Source organism: Pteronotus mesoamericanus, unplaced genomic scaffold (assembly GCF_021234165.1).
Source record: "Pteronotus mesoamericanus isolate MK-2021 breed Mesoamerican mustached bat unplaced genomic scaffold, CSHL_Meso_final contig_436, whole genome shotgun sequence".
In the NCBI taxonomy this organism is placed as follows: Eukaryota; Metazoa; Chordata; class Mammalia; order Chiroptera; family Mormoopidae; genus Pteronotus; species Pteronotus mesoamericanus.
The window spans coordinates 989,328-1,001,334 of record NW_026555164.1 but is presented as its reverse complement, the minus strand read 5'-3'; the positions used below and the strand labels follow the sequence as shown (position 1 = coordinate 1,001,334).

General features: G+C 65.6%; 1 protein-coding gene across 1 annotated transcript; it reads left to right on the top strand.

Moving 5' to 3' along the window:
• Positions 1–9,260: 9,260 nt before the first annotated feature.
• RPS21 (ribosomal protein S21) lies at positions 9,261–10,493 on the top strand. The gene is made up of 6 exons (XM_054577503.1): positions 9,261–9,344; positions 9,516–9,578; positions 9,663–9,726; positions 9,883–9,954; positions 10,297–10,352; positions 10,432–10,493. The coding sequence occupies exons 2-6, from the start codon at positions 9,529–9,531 to the stop codon at positions 10,439–10,441; spliced, it is 252 nt and encodes an 83-aa protein (XP_054433478.1). The 5' UTR covers positions 9,261–9,344; positions 9,516–9,528; the 3' UTR covers positions 10,442–10,493.
• The last annotated feature ends 1,514 nt before the right edge of the window (positions 10,494–12,007 follow it).

The following is a 12,007-nucleotide window of genomic DNA, read 5'->3' as shown; positions in this document are numbered from 1 at the left end:
GCTCTCCAGTGCTTCCCAGAAGTGACACTTTTGCGGCTTCTTTTATGCATTTGGGACTAAGAAGGGAACGTAAGGAACTTCGCGTGGAGGTGGGAGAGAGCCAGGCAGGGGTGGGGGGCCGGCGCAGGTCACAGAATGTTCTCCAGGGCGGTGCTCATGCGCCCTTTTTAAAAAATATGCTTATGGATTTCGGAGACAGAGGGAGGGTGAGAGACCAACGCCGGTCGGTTGTCTCCCACATGCCCCCCAACGGGGGATCGAACTGCAACCTAGGTATGTGTCCTGACCAGGAAGTGAGCCCCGACCTTTGGGTGCATGGAACGGAGCTCCAAACTACGGAAAAACCTGGCCAGGGCCTAAGAGCCTGGTCACGCTTTAGAAGACGGAGCCAAAGGGGCATTTCACAGGTGTGTTGACCTGGTTGCCCAAGACAATGGAAGGGTGGGCTGAAGGCAAAGAGAAGCCTTTCAGGCCTGGGGCTGACTGCCCACCGCACCGCCCACTTAGGGAGGTAGGATCAGGGCCCTGCTGGGTTGCTTTCTGCAGACAACTCCCCCCCACCCCGCCCCGTTTCTGTCCACACCCCTTTGTCTAGCTGACTCCCCCCCCCCCCCCGCAAGGTCTGGGCCCCCTGGGCGCCTCCCCAGAGAGCGCGCCCTCCGGGGTCCTCGGCTGCAGCAGCAGCGAAGCGGGGCTGGTCCCACCCCAGGCTGCTCCTAGAACCCCGGCAGGTCCTCAGGGGGACCCATCAGGGTGCCTCCCAGCACCTTGCCGGGGTGTGAAGTTGGGCGACCAAGCCCCCTGATCCCAGATCTGTGGGGAGCGCCTGGGATGGCCGCCGACACGCCCTATGCGTCCACACCAGTGCCACCCACCCCGGCTCCCTCCCGACTCCCTCCCGGCTCTGCCCTGGGGGAACCGGTGAGGGGTGCGGCTTCCCCTGGTGCGGGAGGGACCCAGCCCCGGCCCTGGGCCTGGCAGGCCCTGCCTTGCTCCCTTCCATGACCTAAGCTCCCCCAGCCCCCTCCCCCGCCTGCCTGGTCCTTGGGGCCTGGCCAAGCTCTGGTTCCCATGGGGGGCAGGGTGAGGGCTCCGCAGCTCCTCCAGGAGGTGCCCGCAGGCAGCCTTATATGGCCAGGAGGCCTGAAGCCCAGGAGAAGTCTGATCTCCCAGGAAGGGCAGGGATGAAGCTGTGGGTGAGGGGCGCGAGGAGGCCGCTGCCGGCCCACCCCAGCCCCCAGCCAGTGCGGCGGACCCTCAACAGCTTGCGACCTGCAGCCCCCGGGGCCTGACCCTGCTGGGGCTGCTGCAGCCACCAGCTGCCACTCAGGTCAGCCTGCCCCTCTCAGCACCGCGAAAACCACACAAACGCCCAGCCAGCACGCCTGGCCTGGGCCCCGCAGCCGCCGGGCCGCGCCTCGACCAGCCAGGCCACGGGCAGGGACGCAGCTATGGCCACACACCACGCCACCCGGGCCCTCGGCCCCCGGCCCCCTGCTTGGCCTCCTAAGCTTCTCCCCTCCTTCACGCTCTGCTCTGTCTCTGATCTGCCCTCTCTCGGTCTCCCTGTCTCCCTGTCTCTCTCTGCGTCTCTCTGTCTCTCCCCACTGCGGTCCTAGCTTAGCCAAGCTCAGCCTCTCGGGCGGGCCTGGGGCACCACTCCCCCTGCCCCGCACGCCTGGCCTCTGGGGACCTGTGTCTCCTGGGTGTTTGGAGAAGGGACTTGTTTCTGACAAGGGGCAGCCGCAGGGTCACGGGGCCACTTCTTGCCAGGTTTGCCCACCTGCAGGGGACGCTCTGGCCGCAGGGCCCCAGGGTGTCCACCCCTGGTCCCTGCCCAGGAGAGGTGTGACCGGGTGTCCCCACGAAGCCTGTGTGTGACCGATCGCGGCAGCACCTTTCTCACAGCAACGGAGGAAGCAGCCTGCATGTCCCTCCGCGGTGAGTGGGCAGGAGTGGGTGGTGGAATGAGTCAGCTACAAGGCGGCCCACTTTCCATACCTGCTCGAGCGCAGGCGCCGAGGCAGGAGGCAGGAGGAGGCCCCCCAGGGACCGGCGCCTGGACCGCGGGCTCTCCCGGGTGTCGGGGGGAGCCTCACCCGGTGGAGCCCCACCACAGGCAGGACTGCGGGGGCCCCGCGGGGGCTGCGGAGGCCGGTACCTCAGGGCGCCCACGGACCACCCACACGGCCGGCGGACGCTCGACAGCTGGCCCCTGCTGCCCGTCAGCGGCGGGGAGGCGTGGGCCTGTGTTTAGGGTCATGGCGAACAGCCAGCCCTAAACAGGGGGCTGACCCAGCCTGGAGGGTCCCCTGAGTCACAGCCCCTCCCGCCCTCCTTGGGAGTCGTCCTGGGTCACTGTGGGGGTCGGCCCGCCGGCTCCGACCCGGAGGCTTGACCGTGTCCCCCACGTGGTCACCAGGTGCTTCAAGGACAAGTAACGCCCCCACTACTCCCGTCTACGGCCACCCCGACTTCATCAAAGCGGGGCTGGACAAGGCCAGAAGGCGGGGGAAGGTGTGGAGGGCCCCGGGGGACCCCTTGGGACCCCCACTCTTCCCGCCCGTCCCCCGGACGGCTCCAGCTCAGTGGTACCCGGCCGGAGGTTTCCCTCCAGGTACCCCGCCCCGACCCCACCCACGGAGAGAGGTTGAGGGGTTCCGCTCTAGGCCTCTGTTTGCCCCAGGTTTCAACATTTACAAAACATTGGCCCCAGGCTCTTCTGGAGAGGCACTTCCTGGGGGGACGCAAACCCATGGAGACTCCTGTGTGGGGGGGTTGTCTGGGGTCTAACGCCCCCAGCTCCCCGGGCTGTGCTGTGTGACCCGGTTGGAGCTCGGCCTCCCTGCGCCCCTGAGCAAATGGGCTGTTTTCCTGCCTCGCCCGAGTCTTGCTTGGGCCCTCTGGCCACACGCCACCCTGTGCCAACCACCTGGTGCCCTGAGGCCTGGGCTGGGCCAGCGCCTCACGTGTGCTCACAAAGAGGGGCACAGACGGGGAGACTGGGGCGCAGGCCGCTCTGACCCCGTGTGACACCTGTCCCACTGGTCGGGAGGCTCCTCGATGACCATGCAGGGCGCTCGCCTGCTGGAGGCTGACCAGCCCCTGCATGTTTTCCAGCAAAGGCTGACCCTGTCCGGACCCGGCAAGCCCCCGCGGCCGCGGTTCCAGGAAGCAGGGCAGTCGGGGCCCTGGAGGCACCGATGACGGTGACAGCGATGACGATGACGCAGCCAGCCTCCCTCCCCCCCCCCATCTGCAGCAGGAATGCAGGGCCCCGCCCCCTGCCCACCGGGGAGGGATGTGCTGAGGCTGCAGGGAGCCAGGAGGTACGGGAGGCCCCACCTCCCGAATTCCCCAGGTCTGAGCCAGACCCCACCTGTCCCCCGTCCCCCGCCCGACGAGCAAGGCACTCTGTCCTCCCTGCTACGTGACAGGGTCCCTGTCCCCTTCTCAGAGACGCCTTGAGCTGGGTAATTGCCCTTCAAGGCCCCAGGCCAGGCACCGCTACCTCCCGGGCCGATGCCTCCCCTCGGGGCCGTCCGGGCCGTGGGGTGTTGAGCAGCACCCCTAGCCTCTGCCTGCTGGGGGCCAGTAGCACCGTCCACCCCCCGAGTTGTGACAGCCCAGCATCGCCACCGGTCCTGGGAGAACCGCATGTGAGAGAGAGCTGCTGCCTTAGACCCTCCTGGGTGAGACGGGTACTGTCCTCTTCCCCAGGCTGTGAGCACCCTGGGGACAGCGGCCGGGCGCCCCCACCCAGGGACCCAGGACAGCCGTGGCACCTGACAGCCGCCTTCCCGCAGCCCCCTGAAGGGGGTCACAGCCGGTAGAGGGGTGGTGGCACTGCCTGGTGGGCCGCGGACGCCCCGAGCCTCAGTGCCCGGCACCTGTGGAGCCGCAGGGAGGATACTGCCGGAGCCAGAGGGGCGGGGCGGGTGGGGCCGGCCAGGCCAGCCCGGCCAGGCCCCTGGGGCAGGAATCCGGTGCAAGCCTTTGCCTCTGGGCCTGTTTCGGCTGCTGCTGACACCCTGCTGGCTTGGTGCAGGGGTGGGGCCCAGAGAGTGGGCCCTGTCTCCGCCCACCTTCCCCTCTCCTCCCCCCTCTGGGGGTCAGCAGGGATGGGGGAGATGGGACCTCCACACAGTTGCATCTGAGTGAGCCTGAAGTCCCACCCACCCTCCTAGCAGCTTGGCGTCGGGGACCAGACCCTCTCCGGCCTCTCGCCCAAGCCCCTGGAAGCGGGGTTCAACCCCCGTGCGCCCCAGCACTGTGATGTTGGGGAGTGACCTCCTCTCCTGCAGCCTCAGTTCCTGCTCTGCAAACTGGGCTCTCTAACCCCCTCCCCACAGGGTTGCCTGGTCCTGCGCGGTGCCTGTGGCGGGGACCAGGTGCCAGGACCCTCCCGGGGCCTGTGTGCCCGGCGTCCTTGGGCCGAGCCACCTTGGGCTGCTGGCTGCCCAGCGGTGCTGCCCGTGCGGGAGGAGCCAGGGCCTGAGAGCGCCCAGGCACCCCCCTTCCCCGCCGAGACAGACGGGTGACAGGCTGCTGGTCAGGCCGGTTCCACTGGGCAGGCAGCAGTGCAGGGCTGGTTGGGAGTGTCTCCCTGTCCATGCCTGTCCCCGGGCGCAGTTACACCATGGCTTCTCGCAGCTCGCCCCGCCTCCCCAGACCCCTAGCCTCCGCTCTCCTGCTCAGCCCTCGCCTGTCCCCACGGGGGCTAGGAGGGCAGCCTCACGGTCCTGAAGGGGAAGCTGAGGCTCAGGCAGGAGGAGGGCCGGACGGCCACGGCCCCTTCTGCCCAGGGCCAGAGGTCAGACTGGCGCCAGCACGGGGGCTCAGTCCGTGCCTGGGCCCGAGGTCGGCGTGGGGCCCTGGAGGGTGACCCTGGGGTGGAGGTGGCCTCCCCGCCGCCCGTGCCCTGTGGCCTCTCCCCGCGGACCTGAAGCGCCACCGGGTGTGGCTGCCACATCTTGGCCCCGGCTCGCAAGGCGAGCCCTCGGTGTGTCCGCGGGATGCTCCCCGTGCTCCTGGGACGGAAGTGCCTCCTTTCCTGTCCCTGGCCTCGGCCCCCGCAGCCGGCCCCACGGGAGGGGTGCGGCCAGAGGCAGGCGTCTTGTGTGTTTCCCGCCTCGCGGCGTCTAGCTGGGGAAGGCCCTGGCAGGGACCTCTGTGGCCGGCCTCCCAGGGGCACCTTCACCCGTGACCTGGGAAGGGTCTGCGGGAGCCTCCGGGGAGCTGAGTGGCGCGGGGCTCCGCCCGTCCGGCCCCTGTCCCGAAGCCAGTGACATCAGCGGCGAGCCTGCCCGCCTGGGGGACACGGATGTGGAGCCCCAAGGGGCCTGTGCTCTCGCTTACATGTGGGTCACAGCTCAGTGAGAAAATTGAACGAAGTGCAATAAATAAGACAGTAAAATAAAATGCCAAAGTAAAATAAAACACAGGGACTAATGAAATGGAGCTGAACAGGACGCTGGCCTGCGGTGGGCACGCCCCACCCTGGGGAGGGCCAGTGACGGCCTGTGCCCCTCAGGCCAGAGAATGGCCCCCAATAACCAGGGGGAGGCAGGGGCCCCAGGACTCGCGTCCCTGCCCCATGATGCCCTGGTAGCAGGTCTCTGTTGGGAGCCAGCCCCCCGCCTGAGAGAAAGGAGGGCAGGCCGGAGGGGCCGCGCGCGTGGAAGCCTGTCCCCTGGCCCTGACCGGCGGCTCACCCCGAGCCCCCGCCCAGGCCTGGAAGGAAGTGACCCCCTTCGGAGCTGTTCCTTTCCACACACACAACGTACTCGGGGCTGGCCTGGCCCTGCCTGGCCGAGAAAGAGCCGATCCGGGGGGCGGGGGGGGGCCTCCCCTAGAAGTCGGCAAGGGCACCCGCCTGCCGCAAGGGGGGTGCACGGATGGTGCGGAGAAGCGGCTGGGGCCGCAGCCACCAAGTAGATGCTACTGGCCACTGTCACAGTCTAGGCGGCCCGAGCGGGGACCTGCTTGAGATTGGAGTGGTCACAGCGCAGCTCCTGTGATCAGCGGCTCAGGAGTCACGCCTACCACGTGACCGGGGGCCGCGCCGTAACAATGATGGCGGCGGCGTTGGCGATGGTGCATGCTGGGGGCCTGCCGAGTGCCACGCCAATCCTGAGCCCTGCGCGTGCTAACCCCCTGAAGGCAGACAACCCCAGCCCCGTGGGATGGCTCTGTCACCATTGTCCCCACGTCACAGCTGGCAGGAGGAAGCAGATCATTTGTCCAAAAGGCAGAGAGTGGGAACCGTGCCTGTCATCCTGCGGAGGTATCAGCCATCCAAGCCCCCGCATAGCACGTGGGGACAGAGGGTGGGCAGGGAGAGGGTACGCTCCGGGGTGGACAAGGGGCCTCAGGGACCCTGCTGGGACTGCCCTGCTGGACAGCTGCTCCCCTGAGCCTCTCGGGGCTGCCCGGGAGCTGCTGAAAAGGCTCAGCTCAACAGCATCTTCAGGGCCAGGTCCTCTTGCCTGCCATGCCCGCTGTCCTGCCAGACCTCTGACTCCTCCCAATCCACCGGTAAGAGCCTGGGGGTTTGGAGATGGAGGGCAGCGATGGCCCAGCCCCTTCTGGCCACCAGGCAGCAGCCAGGTGCGGCTCCCAGGTGCCAGGTGGTGGCCGCGGGGGACGGTGCGGGCAGTCTGCCACCCCGTTTTCCCCACAGCTGCCGGGCCGCCTCCCTTCCCATCGAGGGACTGCTCGCTCCTCCTTGTTTGCAGGATCTGGGCTTTGGGCAGTGGGGCCTCTCAGAGCCGGGCTCGCCCAGGTTTCTTGGCCCGGGGGCGGCGGGCAGTTTCCCTTTGGAGAGCTCGGCCTTGGGCCCCTGCCGCAGGGAGAGGAGACTGTGATGCCTGAGTGCGCATCCAGGCGTGTGTCCTGTAAAGTTTTTTTTTTTATTGTGGCGAAACGTATACGTACCACAAAGTTCACAGTTCATCGGTGTCACATACACCAGTGACGCGCTGGCGCCACCACCACCATCTCCAGGGCTTTTCCATCTTGTAAAACGGACACGGTCCCCGTAAAACACTCACAGCCACCCCATACGGGCACCCAACGTTCTGTACTCTGATTCTGATGACCCTAAGCACCTCGCTTCAGCGGAATCACACAGTATCTGTCTTTTTGAGACAGGCTTCTGCCGCTGAGCAGGATGTCTCCAAGGTCCATCCATGTGCACATGTTGGTTTTCTTCCCTTTTTGTGCTGAACCATATCCCATTTCATGTACCTACAGCATTTTGCTTGTACACTCACTGGCTGATGGGCACCTGGGTGTCTTCGTGTGTTCGCTGCTCTGCACACGGTCGTGCAACTACCTCCCCATGTCCGGGCTTTCAGCTCTTTTGGGCGGGTAAGAATCGTACGGTAATTCTATGCTTAATTCTTTGAGGAACCCCATTATATTTCCTACAGCGGCTGCACCATATTATGTTGTTACCAACAGTGCACCAGGCTTCTGGTTTCTCCACGTCCTCGCTGCCACCGGTTTCCTGTGTTTATAGTACCCGTCGTAACAGGTGTGAGGTGGCATCTTGTAGCTTTGATTTGCATCCCCGATGACCGGGCTGTGAGCAGCATCTTTATGTGTGCCCATCGGTCATTTATCATTTTTGGTAAAAGGTCTATTCAAATCCTTTGCCCCCTTTTTGAATCAGGGTGTCTTTTTGTTTTCTGTTAGGAGTTCTCTATATATTCTGCATATTAAGCCATTATCAGACGTGTAATTTTTCTAACATTTTTATCCCATCATGTAGCTCACCCTTTTACTGTTTTTTGATGTACAAATTTAAATTTTTTTTTATTAAGTCTAAATATCTTTTTGTTGTTGCTGCCTGTGCCTTTGGTGACATATCTAAGAAGTCACTGCCAAGTCCAGTGTCATGAAGGGTGTGCCTTAGTTTTCTCCCAAGGAAGGCCTCGCGTTTAGGTCCTTTTCCCCTTGGTCTCGACACCGTTGTCAGGAACCACTTCACCGGGAGTGAGGGCTCACCCTCACTGCCCATCCCCTGCCTTCCAGCCCCAGGAAGCGCCTCTCATTACCCGGCCGTGCCAACCTCGCCCACACACAGATGCTCAACTGCAAACAAGAATCCTGTGCCCATGCCGGGGGCGCACCCGGGCGCTGGAGGGCCGTCCCGGACGACCTGGGCTCCTGCGGCCCAGCTACGCGGCCCCAGCGGGAGTGACAGCAGGCGCTCTGCCCACACACACCAGCACTGGTTTCCACATGCCGTTCAATCCTCCCAGGGCTGCGATGAGGTTCTGGCCAGGCTGACCAGGGTCACGACACACTCGGTCCCACAGGCAGCCACGGGAGAGCCCCTAACCGTGCCGCCAGAGCCTGGGTCTGGGAAGCGATGTAGGGGACTGAGGGAGAACGAGGCAGGGGTTTGCGGGGTCGCTCAGCCTCGGGCAGCCCCTGTCGGGGCGGCGGGGCGGGCAGGGCGCGCACGGCCTCATGCCCAGCCTCCAGGGGCCTTGCGTATAACCGGGGAGAGGAAGTCCCAGGCTACGTTGCGGCGGCAGAGTGTGGGGCAGGGGCTCCAGGAGTTTTCTATTATCTATTGCCGGGTCCTGGCCCTGGGAGGGGCCCAGAAGGACCGGAGCGGGGCGGCGGTGGAAGAGGTGCTCGGGAAGCAGCCAGACGGAGTAGCGCAAGGGCGGCTGTGGGTTTGACCGGGCTCCGCCGCCGGGCTGGGCCCAGCTCCCGCCCGCTTGGGCCTCGGGTCTCCGAGGGGTTAGCCCCTAAGTCCCAAGGCGGCGACCCGGCCCAGCCCTGCTGCTACCGTCCAGCGTCCCGGCTCGGGGCCTGGCTCCGTCTGCCGTCTACTCTCATTGCTCACGACGGCCGCAGTGCCCCTCCCGCCGGCTACTTCCGCGGGGTCCGTGCCGGTTCTGGTCTGCACTCGGGAATTCCCACGGACCCCACGCCCCGCCGGCGGAGCGGTCTTGCCCCGGCCGCCCGTGAACACCACCCTCGCCGACGCGGGGTCACGGCGGGAGCCGGGCCCGCGAGCAGCTCATTGCTACGGTGGCTGGGGCTTCAGCCGGCAGGCAGAGCGGACACAGGCCCGGAGCCCCAGCCGTCCTCTGGGCCAACCCAACCCGGCTCGCAGCCCCCAACTCGCCCCCGACGCCCCGAGCTCCGCCCCCACCCGCCCGGAAGCGGAAGTGCGCCAGGGCGGCCGGTTGGGCTCGGCGCAGACTCGCCGCGGCGCGCCGGGACCCGGAAGCACTCGCTGAGGCCCCGCCCCTCCCGCCAATAGCGCTGCCGGGGGAAGCGGTTCTCTCTTTCTACGGAAGCACTCGTGGCGGTGGCAGCAGGTGGGCCGCGTGGTTCGGTGCCGGCCCGCGGGGCCTGCGGGCGGGGGCTGCGGGCGAGGGTTGGGGCGGGGGCCGGGCGCGCGGGGTCGGGAAGCCACCGCGCGGGGACTGGGGGCGGGGGCCGGGCGCGCGGACACGCCTCGTGCTCACACGCTACGCGGGGCCCCGCAGGCGCGCCCTCAACATGCAGAACGACGCCGGAGAGTTCGTGGACCTGTACGTGCCGCGGAAATGGTGAGCGCCGCCCGCTCCCCTTGCCCCTCTTCCCAGCCTCCTTCGTCCCCGCCCCCTTCAGCTCACCGCGCTCTCCCCCCGCAGCTCCGCCAGCAACCGCATCATCGGCGCCAAGGACCACGCGTCCATCCAGATGAACGTGGCCGAGGTGAGCCGGGCGGCGTGAGGGCTTGAGCGGAGGGGAGGAAGCGCTGGGGCCAGGAGCGAGGCCTGTGCCGGCGCCGGCGTTGATGGTTCCCAAACCCCAGGTTCAGATCCCAGGGCGCTCGAGTGCGCGTCTGTGACCCTCGTTCTCCGTCGATAGGTTGACAAGGTGACAGGCAGGTTCAACGGCCAGTTTAAAACCTACGCTATCTGCGGGGCTATTCGCAGGATGGTGAGTGTCGGGGACGGGGCTCACCGCGGCCTTTGAGGGTGCAGTGGTGTCTCCTGCCTTTTCTCATTCGTGGGGAAGGATGGTTGGCGCCGTCTGTCCGTTCCTGGGAGGGTGGAAACGGCGCTCAGAGGCCCAGGGCAGGGCCGCCTTGGGAACAGACCCCGGCCGGCCTGTACTTGGGAGCTTCCCAGTTGCCACGCCCTCCCTCCCCGAACCCTGCTCTCTCCCCGTCCAGTGAGGCATGAAACCCGGAGAGTGCCCCCTGCTCGTGCTGTGCGCCCCTGCAGGCCGCCTGCCGCCTGGGCGCGGCGGGTAACATGGCCCTTGTGCTTTTTTTCCTAGGGCGAGTCAGACGACTCGATCCTCCGACTGGCCAAGGGCGATGGCATCGTCTCAAAGTAAGGGGGTGCGCCCTTGGGCACAGAGGCTGGGGCTCCAGGCCCAGGGTGGAGGCTTTACTGTTGCTCTTTTGTTTAGGAACTTCTGACTGCAGAGCCCCACAGACCGGAGATTTTCCATAAATAAACAGTGAAACCCTCCGTGTTGGTTCGTTCTGTGCTGGCAGGCTGCAGGGCCAGGGCCGATGTTGGGCTGGGAGTGGCTCACAAGGACGGGGCAGCCGCTGAAAGGAGACGGGCTGTGAAACCTGCTGCAAAACCAAGTTTTACTTCAAAGCACAAATACAAACACCTGTGACATACGACGCGGTATTGAGGTCAGGTAGTTGCTTAACACATATTTAAAATCCACAGCCGCTGCTGTCTGCACCCAGCCCTGGACACGCGCCAGCGGCCTGGGCTTGCCCCAGAGGACGGGGCAGCAGGCGGAGGTCTGGCTGAAATCTGGGCTCTGCGGCAGGGGCACTTGAGCACCACACAGTGGCAGCTCAGCATTAGGAACAGGGACACGCAGACAGGGAGGTTCCAGATGAGACTAAACGACTAAATCTTACTACATAAATAGGCAAGTTTAAATTACTGTACTTATCAGCTGTTCTACACCTGTGCAGGGATCACCAGAGAGGGGTCCCTCGAGGCTAAGTTGTAAACCAGGACTTTGAGAATGACGGTCCCTTACAGTGCTTGTAACACAGGCTGTCCTTGAGATGCGATGGCGGCCAGATGGGTTGCTTCCCTGGGGCCTAGCAGCGGGCGCCTTCCGTTTCCTTTTGGCTCGGATACAGGACAGTGGAGCGGGAGTGAGTCTGGCTGGAGTGCGCAGGTGGTCGGTCCTCTGCCTGGTGGCCTCTCTGCCCCGGGAGTGGGAGGAGCAGGCCTATGGGTGGGCGGCGGGCGCCTCTGCTGGGGTCCAGGCCGAGTTGCTGGTGGCTGGGTGCTGTGACAGCACAGCTGGCCGGTCCGGGCGGTCCCAGAGCCCCTCCTGAGGCAGGTCTGCAGCTCAGTGGCCCCGGGCTGCCCGGCCGTGTCCAGACCTGCTGGCTGCCCAGTCCTCGGTGGCTAGTGTTTTGGCCGGGGCAGTGAGCGGGCGAGCTGGGCGCTGCGGCTCACGCAGGGATGACGCAGACCTGTGAAGCTGAGCGTGGGCCCTGGTGTGACACAGGCCTGCCCACGAGTGGCCGCCACCGCCAGCGGGGCGCACAGAAAGCCACGCCGGCAGAGCGGGCCTGGGGAGAAGGCGGAGAGGTGCCGCTGCGGCGCGGTGCTGGGAGGCGGTCCGGCTCCTCCCAGCCTGAGGATCAAGAGCAGGATCAAGCCAGCTTCAGTGCACCTCGTTCAACCCGGTCTTTGTCCCGTTAAGAAAAAGACCTACAGAACAGAATCCCAAATGACAATAAATAGGCTGTTTTCCTGTCTCAATATTGCTTAGTAAGATGAAGAGCTAAGGGCCGGCCATGCAGTCATCTGAAGGTCCGGTGCTGCAGGCCAGCGGCACTTTCCCGGCTCGAGGCGAAGGACGGCTGGCGTGTGCCGAGGCCCGTTGGCGGCAGGGGACTTCACAGTGACTCGATGCTTGGAAGAACAGGGTCCAAGAGTGCAGACCGGTCAGACGACCGGGAGTCTGCCCCTGACTCGGGGGCTCTACTTGGGGACGT

Bases quoted from the DNA above. Each gene is read 5' to 3' on its own strand.
- RPS21 (XM_054577503.1), top strand. From the start codon at position 9,529: ATGCAGAACGACGCCGGAGAGTTCGTGGACCTGTACGTGCCGCGGAAA. The intron at 9,579-9,662 runs GTGAGCGCCGCC...CTCCCCCCGCAG, and splicing joins CTGTACGTGCCGCGGAAATG to CTCCGCCAGCAACCGCATCA. The intron at 9,955-10,296 runs GTGAGTGTCGGG...TTTTTTTCCTAG, and splicing joins GCGGGGCTATTCGCAGGATG to GGCGAGTCAGACGACTCGAT.